At 35.8% G+C, this 19,699-nt stretch overlaps 1 protein-coding gene across 1 annotated transcript; it reads left to right on the top strand.

Annotated features, from left to right (window-relative positions):
* The first annotated feature begins 220 nt into the window (after positions 1 to 220).
* parlb (presenilin associated, rhomboid-like b) lies at positions 221 to 19,285 on the top strand. The gene is made up of 10 exons (XM_056473849.1): positions 221 to 330; positions 2,498 to 2,684; positions 3,125 to 3,265; positions 6,600 to 6,648; positions 8,564 to 8,659; positions 10,986 to 11,135; positions 11,218 to 11,288; positions 13,682 to 13,783; positions 13,867 to 13,964; positions 16,809 to 19,285. Exons 1-10 carry the CDS (start codon positions 254 to 256, stop codon positions 16,921 to 16,923), a joined length of 1,086 nt encoding a protein of 361 aa, XP_056329824.1. The 5' UTR covers positions 221 to 253; the 3' UTR covers positions 16,924 to 19,285.
* The last annotated feature ends 414 nt before the right edge of the window (positions 19,286 to 19,699 follow it).

The following is a 19,699-nucleotide window of genomic DNA, read 5'->3' as shown; positions in this document are numbered from 1 at the left end:
GGAAAATTAATAATTGAATGTTGATTTTCTTTGTTTTGGGGTGTACAATTTGCAATAAATAAATAAATGAATAAATGAATGAATGAATAAATAAATAAATAAATTAAAAAAAATAAATAAATAAATAAATAAATAAGTAAGTTGATATTTTCGGAGCGTCAGTGATCGTTCTCCTTCAGCAGGGGCCGCTGTGGCGCGTGGTGAGCCGGAAGCGGAAAACGCAGTTCATGCAAGGCATCAGAGGGTCGCAGTTATGATGGCGGTGAGGGGTTTAGTGTTGTTCAGGTGGGCTTCAGAGGACTTTATTCACACACACTCTCTGAGGAGCAGGTAACACACGTACACGCTTCTCTCTCACACACACTGTTTAACTTACACGCCGAGAGATTCATCCTCTGACATTCAGATTCAGTGACTTTAATCACACCAGCCTTCAACACTGAGCTGAAACTAATGTTGTTTCATAATATTTCATAATTTCATAATAAATATTGCATAACAGTAAGGCTTTTGTACGATGGACATTGTATCATGGCGTATTGTGTCAGTTTAAATGACCTCGTGTCTTTCAGTTCAGTTAAATTCTCCGTTATTTACTTATGTATTCATAAAATGTTCAATAAAAGTGAAAACTATTAGTTTTTAGTGGATTAACGGGATTTATTATGTATGTGTAGGCCTGTCAGGATAATGAATTGTTTGTTGTGCAATATATTGTAACAGAAAATGTTGCGATAAGCAAAATTATTGTCAATTTAAGATCATTTTATGCCACTGATTATATAACAGCATAATAATGCAAATAGCCATAAACCCTTTAAAATGCTTATTCTTAAGGGTTATAAATATATATATATATATATATATATATATATATATATATATATATATATATATATATATATATATATATATATACACTTTGACACCGGTGAGGTAGAATGTAAAATTCATTGGAAATATTCCTCAGAGATTTTGCTCCATATTGACATGATTGCATCATGCAGTTGCTGCAGATTTGTCATCTGCACATCAATGATGTGAATCTCCCGTTCCACCACATCCCAAAGGTGCTCTATTGGATTGAGCCCTGGTGACTGTGGAGGCCATTTGAGTACAGTGAACTCACGTTGTCTTCCTATCAGCCGGAACCAGTCTGGCCAATCTTCTCTGGCATCAACAAGGCATTTGCGCCCACAGAACTGCCGCTCACTGGATATTTTTTCTTTTTCAGACATTTTCTGTAAACCCTAGAGATGGTTGTACGTGAAAATCCCAGTAGATCAGCAGTTTCTGAAATACTCAGACCAGCTCGTCTGGCACCAACAACCATGCCACATTCAAAGTCACTTAAATCCCCTTTCTTCCTCATTCTGATGCTCGGTTTGAACTGCAGCAGATCGTCTTGATCATGTCTGCATGCCTAAATGCATGTGATTGGCTGATTAGAAATTTGGCTAACGATCAGTTGGACAGGTGTACCTAATAATAAAGTGAGTGTATACCTCAGTATTCACCTTATTCTTCACATACGAGCGGACGCAGCCATTTGAATCTTTTTGGCTCGACACTTCCGCTCTCATTCATTCATTCATTTTCTTTTTGGCTTAGTCCCTTTATTAATCTGGGGTCGCCACAGCGGAATGAACCACCAACTTATCCAGCACATGTTTTTACGCAGCGGATGCCCTTCCAGCTGCAACCCATCTCTGGGGAACATCCATACACACTCATACACTATGGATAATTTAGCCCACCCAATTCACTTGTACCGCATGTCTTTGGGCTGTGCGGGAAACCAGAGCACCCGGAGGAAACACACATGAATGTGAGGAGAACATGCAAACTCCACACAGAAACGCTAACTGACCCAGCCGAGGCTCGAACCAGCAACCTTCTTGCTGTGAGGCGACAGCACTACCTACTGCGCCACCGCATCACCTCCCCTCTCATTCACTTCCATTCATTTTTAGACATTAAAAACAGTTTGTATGCTGCTTGATGTTACAAACTGATACTTTCTTATTTTTTTATTCTACTTTGTCTGTATAGTCATGAACACACTTGTTTGTACAACAAGTAGTTTGACCGTTCTGCCGTTTATTATTCCTAGTCATTTCTCCCATAGTCAACTGAATCAGAAGTTATAAAACAATTACAAAAACGGGCGCACTTCCGCATTGAAGAATAAGGTCAATAATCCTAGTCTGACTCTGAGTATAGTAATTTAATAAAAACTGTAGAGAAAACACATTACAAAAAATGCATTGCATGTGTTGTTTTTCTCAAGGTTATTTTCTATATTTATTATCTTTTTATTAACAGGTGTACAATGAATATAAGTTTTTAAATTAAATGTTTTTATTATTAAAAAATATATTTTAAATGATCAATATAACATTACATTATTATTTCTTTATTAATGAAATGTCATTTTAATAATCACTTTAAATGCATTTTTATGTTTTAAATGTAATCGTTGTTGTGCTCTAAATAGATTCAGGTTCCAGACACAGCAGAGATGTGGCTTCCGCAAGAAGGTGGAGCCAAAAAAGGTTGAAGAGGTGGAGCCAAAGGAAATACTGCAGAAGAAGGCCGTGGCTCCAGCACCAGACCCGCCCACTCCTCACAGGCCCACCAGGTCATTCGGCAGACTGGTCAAACCATTCATCTTCACCGTAGGGGTAGGTGTATTTTCTGATGCATTCATGAAACTAAATATTTATTGGATAAGTAATAATAATAAATATTTTTATTTATAATAATATAATAATAATAAATATAATATAATAATATAATAATAATAAATATTTTATATTTTATAAGTTATTTCTGTGTTGACTCTAATTATTTGGTTCATTTTGTTTTCAACCCATTACTGTTTCATTAGTACTTGAATATTATCTGTCCTAAATATTTATTTGATTCTCAAATTGAAAAGTAATATATATTTCTGCTACAGTAAGCATGCACAAAGTTCCTAGTAGAATATTAGCAAATTCAAGTGCAAAAATTCATAAATAAGGTCTAGTGTATGTGTGTATTGTAATATTTAATTTGTTGTATTTTTATTTGGACATTATTTTCCTCCATGTAAAAGATTATTTTAATAATTCCAACTCAGTTTACAGGTTGTTCGTTCGGCGGAGCAGCGATATGGCAGTATGAGAGTTTAAAATCTCGTGTACAGAGCTACTTTAATGATGTCAAAGCAGACTGGCTGGACAAAGTTCGACCACAGAAACATGGAGATTTACGCAAACAGGTTTGTGATGCGGTGTGTGTGTTTGTGCGGGAATTGTGGGTACATTTTGCATCTCCAATGCTTCATCCCAATTCGTATACTTTATACTACTTTATAAAAGTGTGTACTTTTTTGGGAAGAAAAAGTACATACTTTTAAGTGTGTATTACAAAAGGTTGTGCAAAATTTGGGGCAGACTACTTCCTCGTTAAAGGGGAAATGAAGCACTCAGTCAAGTTGACCTTATTTTGTGCATTGGATTCCACTTTAATGAAAATATATTAAACAAACTCGATTAATGTAACCATTTAGCCGAAAATGGCATGTTTTAATATAGATTTTAGACCTAGGGTGCAGCCATCTAGTAATGTCGCTGTGTCTGACATCACGGGGTTGGTTGAGTTCCCTCCGCTGAACAGAAACAATGGAAGTAAAGGAGACTCTAAAGCAGGGGTCACCAATCTCGGTCCTGGAGGGCCGGTGTCTCTCCAGGGTTTAGCTCCAACTTGCCTCAACACACCTGCCTGGGTGTTTCAAGTATACTTAGTAAGATGTTGATTGGCTTGTTCAGGTGTGTTTGATTAGAGTTGGAGCTAAAATCTGCAGGACACCGGCCCTCCAGGAGCAAGTTTGGTGACCACTGCTCTAAAGCCTACTTTAACCCAATGCGTGAAGTTGTGGACGTGGAGCTGTTGCAAATACAACCATCAGATGTGTGTCTAATATAAAAGTATAGATATTTATTCTATTTTTCTTTTATCCCCTTTTAATTACCGATCATTTGATGCGCTTTGATTTACTCTCTGTGATACGCTGCCTGACAGCCTGTCTGGGTTTCCACCATGATTGTAGCGTACTGACCACAGAGACTGGACAGCCTAATTTAACCCAATGCATGAAGTTGTGGACGAGTATCACAGATCTGGTGAGAATACAACAAATACAAGCATTTAAGAGTCTGCAGTTGTGTCTTTCTTTTGTTAATACCGTTCATTTGATGAGCTGTGGTGCACTCTCTCACACTGCTGCTCCAGCGCTACCTGACGAAGGGATTCACATTCAGACTAATGCAACGATTAAAATCATACATGACTTCACGCTTTACTAAGTCACGTCTGTGTGGGTTATTTCAAGACATATTCCCTTATCAAGTCAATCAACTCGATCTCTCAACATGTATGAAGGATTAAAACCTGCCATAAGAAACACCGCGCTGATCTTAGTTTGGTTTGAACACGAGCAGAGGTGAGGGGCTGTAGCAGTGAAAAGTGAAAGTACCCGCCCCCTTTACGTCAGCACCGGACCTAGTTGAATCCACAGGCAGCGCAATACAGAGAGTGAATCACTACTGACGTAATTAGGGCGGAAACCCGCTCGCTTTCTGAGCCTTGTCTACCAAGTTCTTACACCCCTTTGATTGGTCACACGCTCAACAGAAAGGGCTGCGATTGGCTCTTGCACGCTAGCGCTCTTCACAGATGAGTGACACTGATAAACTGCAGCGGCGATCACAGCTGATCCATGATAGACGCGGTGGAAAAAAGTCAGCAAACATGCGTATCCAGAAGTATCACTGTGACAGCCGAGAGGAGAAGAAACGTCATGCCAGCAGGTCAAATGGGCCAAAGTGAGAGCGAGAGAGAGAGAGATGGAGTTTACTTTCATTCTCTCAATCGTAGTAGAATAGGGGCTTCTGCTATAAGTGTCAGTGAAAGACTGTCCAGCAAACACACACGCAGTGAAATTGTGCAGTTTCTTCATTTTTAGGTTGTTAGAGCGTTGTGAATACTCGCGCTCTCCTCCCTCGCTATAGTAAACTACGGTGACATAGTGCAGTGGTTCTCAAACTTTTAAACCCGCGACCCCCATTGTAAGATCGTCAAGAACTCGCGACCCCCGACTACCAAAGCATATACAAACAATAAAAATAGCTTTTTTAAGCTGTTCACAATATTTTAACTATATTTACTATAGATTACAGGGCTCGAAATTAACATTTTTGCTTGGTAACGCTGGTGCTTCTAACTTTAAAAATGTAGGCGCACCAGCCAAAATTTAGTGGCTCCCACCAATTATCGCACTGTTACTACAAGTTTTATAAACAGATTTATTGCATTTGAAAATCAACACTAATCAAAACTAACAAGCAAAAAAATAAATATGCATGCGTGAGGAAAATATGTCTTAATGAAATCCCGTTATCACAAGAAAAGACATTTTTATAGCATAATTGAGTGACCAAAAGATACACGGACGGATATCCCAAAAGATATCCCACAGACTTTACAGTGAATGCTAGTTATTTTCATAGCAGACTTGAAGCCAATGGAGGTCTTTTATCCACTCTTCAATAAGTATAGCTGGTGGATTAACATTCAGCACATGATCAGTAATCAGATGTGCCAATATTTGTAGCTTTAGGTGTTTCTAAGACAAAATCTGTCAGTGTTGTTTTCATTCTCTCGTCTTCAGCGCTTTACATTTTCGCGGTTGTAGCTCCTGTCATCTGAAGACAGGAGGCGTTGACTGAGTGATTGACAGCTGATTTTAACCAATCATTCGTGTTCAGTTCTTAGCGCAGTGGGCCAATAAGAAGAGCGTGAAGGCGGGGCAAGCGTTGAAGGCTTTGTTTACTGCGGCAAGTTGACATGACAACAGTTTTAAACTGTTCCTGAGCGCTGCGTTCCAAGTACAAAGATGCATTCTGCCCGAATGTGTCCTAAATACTTTATGAATCAGTAATATCTTTTTAAAAATCTGAAAATATTAGCTTTCACTTGTAATACTGAAAAATATTTATTATAATCACTGAAAATTACACAATTTTTAAATAACTCTCGCGACCCCTTGAAATTATTCTGCGACCCCCGCAGGGGTCGCGACCCCCAGTTTGGGAACCACTGACATAGTGCATATGACATAAAATACGTCAGTATATAATAACCAGTTATGATTATTACTAAACCGATACTGAATTTTTCATGTCTGCATTCCGGTGCACCGAAGAAACAATTAATTTTGACACCCCTAATATATATATATATATATATATATATATATATATATATATATATATATATATATATATATATATATATATATATATATATATATATATATATATATATATATATATATATATATATATGTATGTATATATATGTGTATATATATATATATGTATAATGAACTCCGTTTACTGCAAATTTTACATTTGTTGTATATGATTTCAATTAATGGAAGGAATGAATATGCAAAATGCTTGAAATGTACCCACAATTCTAGAATTAAAAAGTAAAGTAACTTTATATTTTCTGTTCTGTGTGTTTAATAGATGTGTTTTTTTTTTTTGCAGGTGAATCAGTGGTGGAACAGTTTAAGTGAAGGGCAGAAAACAGTCACAGGTCAGTCTGACTGACTTAAATGAGCAGTTTAGATTGTAAAGTAGGTTGTAAGGCTTTTAATGGTATCAAACTTTCTACTTTGCGATAAATTGCTGAAGCTTCTGTCACAATATACAGTATTATGATCATGATATTGACCTAAACTGTAAAAAAGGATACTTAAGCAGGTATAATTACTGTTTGTGTATATATTAGTGCTTGACGAAGAACCATATTAATATTCCTTCATTTTCCTTGGGCTTAGTCTCTTGTTCATCAGGGGTTGCCACAGTGGAATGAACCACCAACTATTCCTGCATATGTTTTACACAACGCATGCTCTTCCAGCTGCAACCCAGTACTGGGAAACATCCATACATTCACACAAAAACACACACACTCATAAACTACGGCCAATTTAGTTCATCCAATTCACCTATAGTGCATGTGTTTGGACTGTGGGGTAAACCGGAGCACCCAGAGGAAACCCACGCCAACATGGGGAGAACATGCAAACTCCACACAGAAATGCCAACTGACCCAGCCGGGACTTGAACCAGCTACCTTCCTGCTATGAGGTGACAGTGCTAACCATTGAGCCACCGTGCCGCCCGTTGACATAATGTGTGTGTATTATCTATGTTAATTATGTATATGTGATATGCACATATAAACAAAACTGTACAAAACCATTTTGTCACTATGATATTTTACTTTTATTTATATATATATATATATATATATATATATATATATATATATATATATATATATATATATATATATATATATATACACACACAGAATGCACACTTAGGATGTCAAAACAAACCCAGCACTAATATATTTATGTTGACGGTACATGAATGCAAAAGGATGATTAAGTACAATAGGAAACACATTACAATTAAGTGTCATTAGTAAAAGTTAGTAAATGCGTTAAAATAAACAGAAGAAACCATATTATAGTTATATGGGGTGGCTCAGTGGTTACCACTGGTCTTACAGCAAGAAGGTCACTGGTTCGAATCCTGGCTGGGTCAGTTGGCATTTCTGTGTGGAGTTTGCATGTTCTCCCCATGTTGCCGTGGGTTTCCTCCGGGTGCTCTGGTTTCCCCCACAGTACAAACACATGCGCTCTAGGGCAATTGAAGTACTGGGTTGCAGCTGGAAGGGCATCCGCTGTGTAAAACATATGCTGGGATAGTTTGGCGGTTCATTCTGCTGTGGCGACCCCTGGTGAATAAAGGGACTAAGCGAAAGGAAAATGTTATTCATAAATAAAATATACCACTGACTTCATTTAATAAAAAGATTCCGACTTGTAAATGCATAATTATGCATTAATAATTATGCATTAATCTTAGATGATAAACATCATCTAAGATTAAAAAAGGCTATGGTAGAATAACTTTTTACTACTTTTTAATTAGAATAAGAATGCATTTAAACTCGCTTTTTATATGCATTATTAAGCAATAATAAGTCATTAACATTATCTAAGATTAATACATGCTTTAAAAATATAAATACTGAATATAGTACACTGTATGGTATACTATAGATACTGTAAATACTGCAAAAAAAATAATAATTTGCATTATATTTTACTAAACATATGCCTGGTAGTTTTTTTTAGCAAGTGCAAATTACTTTTGAAATGCATTATTAAGCATTAATAAATAAATTGACATAATCTAAGATTAATAAAGGCTTTTGTAGTTGTCATTAAATTGATTTTAGTTAAATTAACTGATGTTATTAAATGGAGCCTTACTGCACTGGACATTTTCAATGTTTTTGGCCAGATTTACATGTAAAAATGTTCATATTTGAAAATAAATTGTCTAGTAAGTCTTCAAGCATTTGGTCATATGATCAACATCCAATGCATGTAAAAACATTTAACTTAATAAAGCTATACTGTGTGTTTCAGGCATCATTGCAGTGAATGCATTTGTGTTTTGTTGTTGGCGGGTTCCCTCTCTGCAGCACTTGATGGTGAAGTACTTCACATCAAACCCTTCCTCAAGTGAGTGAACTCTTCTGTGTATCTTTCTCTATTCACTGGATCTGAATGACTAATATCTTTCAAGGTCAGTCATGTTTACCTCGCATCAATATAACACATTTTGTGTAGGATATAAATATTATGTAAGAGTTTTTTTACATGCTATCCTCAAATGGAATAAAAAATGTAAATACTGTATGTAGCACACTGTACATACCATAACTAAATAATAATTTGCATTTTATTTTACTAAGCATGCACAAGTTTCATGGTTGCATATGCCTGGTAGTACTTTGGCAATTGCAAATCAGAAGTTTTACTAATTATACTACTAAGTCCTAAACTAAAATGATTAATATTTTGGTCATTAAAATCTGCAAATGAAATTGAAATTTAAGTTTTGAATGACAAGCGTAATAACTAAATGTTGCATTGGCAACAAACTAAAATATGTTTAAATAGAAGCACTAAAAATGCAAACTGAGCATGAATAAAAACTAAAATTGAAATTATAACTAGATTAAAATTTGTCAAGACAAACCTTAGGCTGGCTTGTGAAATCTTAATCTGAAAGTTTAAAAGTAGTTTATAGTAGCTTATAATATAGGAATTATAATACTAAAAATTGCAAAATTAAAAGTTCTAGATCTGGTTCATTCCATTTTAAAATGTTGGTTGTGATCTGTTTTACACAGTTATTTAGTCTGGATTCAGATCTGGTTTACACTGCTATTTAATCAGAACTCGGGTTTGGTTTATGCAGTAATTTGATCTTGTTTACACAGTTGTTTAATCTGGATTTAGACCTGGTTTATACTGTTTATTAATCAGGATTCAGATCTGGTGTACACAATAATATAATCTGTATTTAGATCTGGTGTACACAGTAAGATAATCTGGTTTCAGATCTGGTTTAAATAGCTTTAAAAAATCTCGATCTATATCTGATTCACATTGTTGTTTTATCTGAATTTACATCTTGTTTACAGAGTTTTTTTTTTATCTTTATTTAAATCTGGTTTACACTCTTATTAATTCTGTATTGGGATCTAGTTTACACAGTAACTTAATCAGGATTCAGATCTAGTTTACAATGTTTTTAGAATATGGATTGTGATCTGGTTTATAATATAATCAGGGTTCACATCTGGCTGGCACATTAATATAATCAGCATTCAGATCTGGTTTATACAGTAATATAATCAGCATTCAGATCTGGTTTATACAGTAATATAATAAGTATTGAGATCTGGTTTATATAGTAATAAATGCAGGATTCAGACCTGGTTTATACAGCAATACAATCAGGATTCAGATCTAGTTTATACAGTAATATAATCAGGATTTAGATCTGGTTAATATATTAATATAATCAGGATTCAGATCTGGTCTGCACATTAATATAATCAGGATTCAGATCTGGTTTATACAGTAATATAATCAGGATTCAGATCTGGTTTATACAGTAATATAATCAGGATTCAGATCTGGTCTGCACATTAATATAATCAGGATTCAGATCTGGTTCATACAATAATATAATCAGCATTCAGATCTGGTTTGCACATTAATATAATCAGGATTCAGATCTGGTTTATACAGTAATATAATCAGGATTCAGATCTGGTTTATACAGTAATATAATCAGGATTCAGATCTGGCCTGCACATTAATATAATCAGGATTCAGATCTGGTTTATACAGTAATATAATCAGGATTCAGATCTGGTTTATACAGTAATATGATCAGGATTCAGATCTGGTTTGCACATTAATATAATCAGGATTCAGATCTGGTCTGCACATTAATATAATCAGGATTCAGATCTGGTCTGCACATTAATATAATCAGGATTCAGATACTGTTTATACAGTAATATAATCAGGATTCAGATCTGGTTTATACAGTAATATAATCAGGATTCAGATCTGGTTTGCACATTAATATAATCAGGATTCAGATCTGGTCTGCACATTAATATAATCAGGATTCAGATTTGGTTTGCACATTAATATAATCAGGATTCAGATCCGGTCTGCACATTAATATAATCAGGATTCAGATACTGTTTATACAGTAATATAATCAGGATTCAGATCTGGTTTATACAGTAATATAATCAGGATTCAGATCTGGTTTATACAGTAATATAATCAGGATTCAGATCTGGTTTATACAGTTATATAATCTGCATTCAGATCTGGTTTATACAGTAATAAATGTAGGATTCAGTCCTGATTTATACAGCAAGACAATCAGGATTCAGATCTAGTTTATACAGTAATATAATCCGGATTCAGATCTGGTTTACGCAGTAATATAAACTGGATTGTGATCTGCTTTCAGAGGCACTGTGCTGGCCGATGCTGCTGTCTACATTCAGTCACTATTCTCTCTTCCATTTGTCCGCCAACATGTACGTGTTGTGGAGTTTCTCCTCCAGCATCATCAACATGATGGGCAAAGAGCAGTTCATGGCTCTCTACCTCTCTGCAGGTGCGTGTATAAGTTAACACAAAAACACCACTATAAATATTTCTGCATTATTAGACTTGAACATTTTGTCCTCTGCCCTCAGGTGTGATCTCCACATTTGTCAGTTATGTCAGTAAAACAGCGATGGGTCGGTTGGGTCCATCATTAGGAGCGGTGAGTGTGTTTTTCACATTAGTTTAACTCATCGGGTGAATGTGGTAAACAGATTGTTCTGTTGGGTCTGCAGTATTGGGTAAATACCCATAGACTTTCATTAATTTCCATACAAATCCTGTAGACCGGAAACGCAAGCTTGGATGACAAGTTTTGCATGTTGCTGAATTCCAAAGTTTAAGCTTGGTGAACTCTGACCTGAAGTTTATAAAAATTACAAAGCTAAATCTGGTTCTAGACCTTGTCATTTTAAAATCTTGGTTGTGATCTGTTTTACACAGTTATTTAGTTTGGATTCAGATCTGGTCTACACTATTATTTAATCCAGATTCAGATTTGGTTTATGCAATAATATAATCTGTACTCTGTTCTGATGTACACAATAATATAAACTGGATTCAGATCTGATGTACACAATAATATAATCTGGATTCTGTTCTGATGTACACAATAATATAATCTGGATTCTGTTCTGATGTACACAATAATATAATGTGTACTCTGTTCTGATGTACACAGAAATATAATCTGGATTCTGTTCTGATGTACACAATAATATAATCTGTACTCTGTTCTGATGTACACAGAAATATAATCTGGATTCTGTTCTGATGTACACAATTATATAATCTGGATTCTGTTCTGATGTACACAGAAATATAATCTGGATTCTGTTCTGATGTACACAATAATATAATCTGTACTCTGTTCTGATGTACACAGAAATATAATCTGGATTCTGATCTGATGTACACAATAATATAAGCTGGATTCAGATCTGATGTACACAATAATATAATCTGGATTCTGTTCTGATGTACACAATAATATAATCTGTATTCTGTTCTGATGTACACAATAATATAATCTGTACTCTGTTCTGATGTACACATAAATATAATCTGGATTCTGTTCTGATGTACACAATAATATAATCTGTACTCTGTTCTGATGTACACAATAATATAATCTGTACTCTGTTCTGATGTACACAATAATATAAGCTGGATTCAGATCTGATGTACACAATAATATAAACTGGATTCAGATCTGATGTACACAATAATATAATCTGGATTCTGTTCTGATGTACACAATAATATAAGCTGGATTCTGATCTGGTGTACACAGAAATATAATCTCGATTCAGATCTGGTGTACACAGAAGTATAATCTGGATTCTGATCTGGTGTACACAGAAATATAATCTGGATTCTGATCCAGGGACACTGTAGCGTTTTAAAGTGGCGCCGATCAGCTGGTTTGTCTATAAGCTGACATATGAGCGATCCGCTGATGAATTGCAACTTTAAAACACTCCAGTGTCCTTTATTTGTTTGTGTCACCGATGTTTAAAAACGCGCTCAAATGTTAGCGGGAAATGATTTTTAAAAGAACGTTTTTAAAGTGTCAGTACCGATTGGTATTGAATTCTAGTATCGTGACAACAGTACTTCAGAAAAGAGAAAAGATAAACATTATATGTATTAAAAAAAATATAAGAACTGTAATTAAAACAGCATTTATTTGTACATCAGGCTGTCTTGGAGCTTTATTTATTTAAATTATTTATAAATTTATGAATTATGAGGAATTCTTTATTTTTGTCCATGTACGCATATTAGATTTTGTCCCTTTGTAAATATGTAACATGCTGTTATGCAAGATAAATTTCACAATAGTCTGACAATAAAGTTTGTATTGTATTTTAAATGAGCAAAAAGATCTAAACTATTAGCTTTATTTTTCAGCAAATAAGTCATTTAATTAGAGTAGTGTTTCTCAACCACGTTTCTGAAGGCCCACCAGCACTGCATGTTTTGGATGTCTCCTTTGTTTGTCACACCCATTACAGGTCTTTCAGTCTCTGCTAATGATCTGATGCTCTGAATCTGGTGTGTTTGCCTAAGCAGACATGGGCTGCGTCCGAAATCACATACTTCCATACTATATAGTGCACTAAAAACAGTATGTGAGCCGAGTAGTATGTCCGAATTCATAAAAATTGAAAAACAGTATGCGAGAAGTACCCAGATAACCTGCTACTTCCAGCGAGATTCGGATGTGTGCATCCGATGCACGCTACACTATCCCATTATGCAGCATGAGAGAATTAATGAATGGGTGTGAAATGACGCGGGTAGGTCACTTGATCATGACAAAATGGTGGATGTAGTACATCTCAACTCTGTTCTTACTGCTCACATTCATACTGTGTAGAACACACTTTTCTAATGTCCAAGTAGTAAATTTAAACTCAAATGCAGTACCTTCTGAGTACTAGGTGATTTCGGATGCAGTCATGGAATATGTGCAGAGCTGGTGCTCCTCAAGGAACGTGGTTGAGAAACACTAAATTAGAGTAACTAATTACACCCCACACTGTGTGTCAGTCAGGGGCCATCATGGCGGTTCTAGCGGCGGTTTGCACAAAAATGCCTGAAGCCAAACTGGCCATTATCTTCCTCCCGATGTACACCTTCACCGCCGGAAACGTGAGTGTTTGTTAGAGTTTAGGATTGTGATTTGAATGTAATTCTATGCACATAATGATCACGTTATGTTTTTCTGTCATCAGGCTCTCAAAGCCATCGTCGCCTTGGACACAGCAGGTTTGATTCTGGGATGGCGTTTTTTTGATCACGCCGCTCATTTAGGCGGAGCTTTATTTGGCATGTGAGTAAGATGTCAATGTTTTTAAAACTATTAAAATTGCATTAATTATTGGAAATAATGCTGAAATAAAATATAAATCATCATCTTGGAATTCATTGTTTCCCCTACCATTAATTTAGGGGGTGCGCCCGCCCTCCCAATGGCTTTCCCCGCCCCCCTTGAGTTCATTATATTTTATATATAGTGCCAGATCACAACTTTTAATAAACAAGGTAAATAGCTAAATGTCTAATATCTTATTTACACAACAGCATGTTTATTTTTCTATTTCTTGTCGCGCGATTACAAATTTCTGCACTCTGTATGGGAATGAGAGTGCACACGCCACACCTGACAGGACCAAAGAAGCACATGCGCTCCTGTACATTATAAATATACATTATTGGCGTGAGTGATGCAATTTGTTGCAAGTGCAGCCATTGTATTTCAGTGTTTCAAGCTGCTGTGACGCGAGCAGAGCGATCGCCGCTATCTAGTGTCTCGTCCAATCTGATGACCTCTCCCAGAAGCTCCGCGAGTATCCCCCAAAAATTTATACCAGCTCGGTGATCCCCAAAAACAGGTTAAAATACCCGGAAATCATGGCGAGGCGAGTGAATGAGAAAGAGAACAGATCGCGAGAGGCACAGTGATGGTCTAAGCCAGGGATGGGCAAACTCGATCCTGGAGGGCCGGTGTCCCTGCATAGTTTTGCACCAACCCTAATCAAACACACCTGCTTGTAGCTTTCTAGTGATCTTAAAGACACTAATTAGGGTGTTCAGGTGTGTTTGATTAGTGTTGGAGCAAAACTGCAGGGACACCAGCCCTCCAGGATCGAGTTTGCCCATGCCTGGTCTAAGCATTACATTTCTTAAGTTAAATGAATGGCAAGTGCAAATCCTTTTCTCTCTCTCTGTCAATAGTTGGAGATGAGTGAAATATTTGAATGGTCCTGCATTTATTTAGGCCTTTTTAAGTATAACAACTGAAAGTTCGGGGTTTTTGACAATATTGCTAATTCACTAAAAGCTGGCTGGAATTATTAGATAAATAAAACTTTATTTATTTTTTAACATGAATATTTAATAAAATAACTTGTAATATACTTATTGCAATAAACAGTGTATAGGCCTGTTTCCTTTTAGTAAAGGAGTATTAGATTTATAAGTGTGCATTTTAATTCTTATGCATCAAACATACGCTCCAAACTTGTTCTTGATTGAGACATGTTGAACTCTTCCTTAATATTCTCTTAAGTAAGGCAAGATCTTCTCTTAAGGTTCATATTTAGAGGGAAAATGTGCTTAATGCATTATAAAGTTTGAAGCATTAGAATCGGTGCTCAGTATCAGCCGATCACCATGACAAGGAATTGGTACTCAGTATCGGCTGCAAAAATCCTGATCGGAGCATCCCTAGCTTTGACCCAACTTGGCTGTCAGAGCAACAATACTCTCCCTGGCTGTGCAAGACTGATCTTAGTAATTAAGTCAGCAAATACACCTTTAGAAAAAAGAAGTATACTTAAGTAAAGGTCAAATATAAAAGCGTACTTTACTTAGTAAGTATACTTATATCAATATCTATCTCCCAGAAGCCCAGAAAAATACACTGCAGTGACAAACCTGCACACCTTGTGAATAAAAAAAAAAGATATGAAAATAAATGCCCAACCCCACCGCGATGCAGACAATTTGTTATCGATCAGTAATAATCATAACCGGTTACTATATACTGATGTCCTTTTTGTCCAAATTAATGTCCTGTGAGTGTTTTATAACGGACGCGCGCTCATACAGGAGGATCTAGAGAGGCTCAGTGGTGTTTCTGTCATAGAATGCAAAATAAACCTGCATATGAGCATCAGACATGCTCTGGTGGAGCTGTTCACTGTTCCTGTCAGCGGTCTCCCAATAATATCTAGCTGCAAACTCAACCACCATCAGATCGACGCGTTTCAACAGATTTAAGGTGCTTTACTGTATTTTACATTTGTCTATATTTTTTTTAAATAGTAGATACCTAATAGTAGATATTCAGTCAGTCCAGTTTAAAGAAGAAGCTCTTTTGCAATCTCCCTGTTGACTTGGGGTTCCCTTTGAATCTGTGTATGTTTTTAAAATAAATAAATAAATTAAAAAAATAATAATAATTATATATAATATAAAATATAATTTTTTTTAATAAAATGCTGATAATAGAAAATAACAGAAGGCACAACGAATTCATATGTGTGTGTGTGTGTGTGTGTGTGTGTGTGTGTGTGTGTGTGTGTGTGTGTGTGTGTGTGTGTGTGTGTTAATAAATAAAGGTTTAAATTTATATGAGCACTTCATACAAACATTTCAGAGAAAATGTCAGACAGGTGGGGCATGATCGGAAGAAGAAGTGGGCCCCGAAGTGAAAAAGCCCTGATTTAAAGCTTATTTAACATATAAAAACAACAAAATATTAAAACTGTCAAAACAACCAATCTACAAAAAGCATCTAATATATTAAAATAAAAGATAAAAATGACAAAAACCACATAAATAGTTGAAAAAGCAAATAAAACATGAAAATAAAACCCTAAAATAATGAAATGTTAAAAGGAAACAAAACTATTCAATATAATAATAACTATTGAATAAACATTAAAACAACAACAACATATTAAACTTAAACTACTAAACTTGGAAATAAAAAAAACTGAAATATGAATGTTAAAGTTAATCAACTCATATTCTTGTATATACTCATAAATCAGAAACCCTCTCCTCTTGATGTGGCCACAAGATACATGTAAACACGTTTCAATGCATAAGCATGTTTATTTATTGTTTATTTTCATTTCGACGTGTTTCTTTTTGTTTTCTTCTTTAGCTGGTACATAATATATGGGCATGAGCTCATCTGGAAGAACCGAGAGCCACTGGTGAAACTGTGGCATGACTTCAGATCACGAGGACCAGGAGGTGGCAGCAACGGCTCTATTTAGAGCAGTGCATGATGGGAAGAAACTGAGCAGGTGACCTGATGAGATGAATAGGACACACAGATATTCCTGCACTTATGTTCAGTGTGTTTGAGGGATGTGTGTTTTCACTATCGCTGTGGTGTCATGATGCCCCACCCCTGAGTTTAAATGAGAACAAAACGAGCTCCACCCATCAAGGTTAAATTTGAATTCTGTGAGCTCCACACACTAACATTAAATTTAAATAAAATGAGCTCCACCCCCTATTTTAAATTTTAATTAAATGAGCTCCACCCACCAAGGTTAAATTTAAATCAAATGAGCTCTGCCAATCCCAAGGTAAATTTATATAAAATGAGCTCCGCCCACCAAGGTTAAATTTAAATCAAATGAGCTCTGCCAATCCCAAGGTAAATTTATATAAAATGAGCTCCGCCCACCAAGGGAAAATTTGAATAAAGTCAGCTCTGTCCCTAATTTAAATTTGAATGATCTGAACTCCACCCCAAAGTTAAATTTAAATCAAATAAGTTCCACCCCCAAGGTTAAATTTGAATCAGATGAGCTCCACCCACCAAGTTTAAACAAATAAGCTCTCCCCACCAAGGTTAAATATGAATAAAATTAGCTCCGCCTCCAATGTTAAATTCGAATAAAATGAACTCCACCTCAAAGGTTACATTTAAATTAAATAAGCTCCACCCCTACAATTAAATTTGAATCAAATGAGCTCCACCCCCAGTTTAAATTTGATTAATAATGTCTTTGCCCCCAAGTTTAAATTTAAACTCCCCTGAGGTTAAATTGGAATAAATTGAGCTCCATCCACCAAGTTTAAATCTGAATAAAGTGAGTTCTACTCACCGATTTTAGATTTGAACAAAATGAGCTCCTCCCACCAAGGTTAAGCAAATGAGCTCCTCCCACCAAGGTTAAGCAAATGAGCTCCGCCCACCAGGGTTAAATTTGAATAAAACGAACTCCACCTCCAAGGTTACATTTAAATTTAATAAGCTCCACCCCCACATTTAAATTTGAATCAGATGAGCTCCACCCCCAGTGTAAATTTGATTAATAATGACTTTGCCCCCAAGTTTAAATTTGAATAAAATAAGTTTCAGCCCCAAAGCTTAATTTGAACCCAGTGAGCTCCACCCATCAAGTTTAAAATTGAATAATATTATCTCCGCCCCTTTGTTTAAATTTGAATAAAATGAGCCCTACCCCAGGTTTAAATTTAAATTAAATAAGGTCCAATACCTAGGGTTAAATTTGAATTAAATGAGCTCCACCCCCAAGGCTTAATTTGAATCCAGTGAGCTCCACCCCTGAGGTTAAATTTATATAAATTGAGCTCCACCCACCAAGTTTACATTTGAATAAAGTAAGTTCTACTCACTGATTTTAAATGTGAACAAAATGAGCTCCACCCCCAAGGCTTAATTTGAATCCAGTGAACTCCACCTCCAGGGTTAAATTTAAATAAATTTAGCTTCACCTCCAAGGTTAAATTTAAATCAAATAAGCTCCACCCCCACATTTAAATTTTAATCAAATGAGCTTCGCCCCCAGTTTAAATTTGATTAAAATAAGTTCCACTCTTAAGGTTAACTTCAAACATATTAGCTCCACCCATCAAGTTTAAATTTGAATAAAATTATCTCCGCCTCCCTAGTTTAAATTTTAATAAAATTAATCCCACCCTCAAGGTTAAATTGAAATAAAATGAGCTCCACCTCTTAGGTTAAATTTAAATATGAGCTCCACCCACGAAGTGTAAATTTGATACAAATAAGCTCCACCCACCAAATTTTAATTTGAATAAAGTGAGTTCTTCCCACAAAGTTTAAATGTAAACAAAATCAGCTCCACCCCCAAGGCTAAATTTAAATCCAGTGAGCTCCACCCCTAAGATTTAAATTTAATCAAATTATCTCCACCCACCACGGTTAGACTTGCATCAAGTGAGCTCCGCCCACCAACTTTAAATTTGAATAAAATGAGCTCCTCTCCCAAGGTTAAATTTAAATAAAATGAGCTCCACCCACCAAATTTAAATTTAAATTAAGTCAGTTTTGCCCACCAAGGATTATTTTGAATAAAATGAGCTCCACCCCCAAGGTTAAATTCGAATCCAGTGGGTTTAAATTTGAACAAAATGAGCTCCACCCCCCAAGGTTAAATTTAAATCCAGTAAGCTCCAGCCACTTGGCAAAAAATGCAAATGTAGTTAAGAGGCGGGGCTTCGACTCCCACTACAGCGACTGCCGTACATCTCAATGAACACGAAACGACAACATGTACAGAATGTTTATGTTTAATATAGTCTGTAATTGTCATTCAAAAATAAAATGATTATTTAAAGTTGTCTAATCAGAAACGAGCAGGCGCGTGGGTGTTTTATTTGCTGTCAGCCTGTATAATGTCTTCTGCTTGCGTTTTGTTTATTTTCTGGCTTTCAGATGAGACTTTGCTCCCTGTTAAATGTGAATGATTAACCAGGTTTGTCTATAACACACACACACACACACACACACACACACACACATGTCTACATCAGTAGAAACGGTTTCAGTGTTGTTTTCTCTGATTGGTCAAAGTTCAGTAACAGTCATGGTGTCATAATAACTGATGAACAATGTGCCTGTTTTCCACTTCCTCATGTTTTGATGAAGTCACTGTATCGCTCGTATCTTCCTGTTTCCCAGTTCTCTCTTGAGAACGTCCATCCCATAATTTCACATAGTTGAATCACGTCACCCATTATTGCCCTTTAATTGATTACAGTGCTGGATAA

This window comes from Danio aesculapii, chromosome 15 (genome assembly GCF_903798145.1).
Source record: "Danio aesculapii chromosome 15, fDanAes4.1, whole genome shotgun sequence".
Classification (NCBI taxonomy): Eukaryota; Metazoa; Chordata; class Actinopteri; order Cypriniformes; family Danionidae; genus Danio; species Danio aesculapii.
The sequence above is the reverse complement of the archived record's forward strand: the minus strand, read 5'-3'. Positions and strand labels throughout refer to the sequence as shown.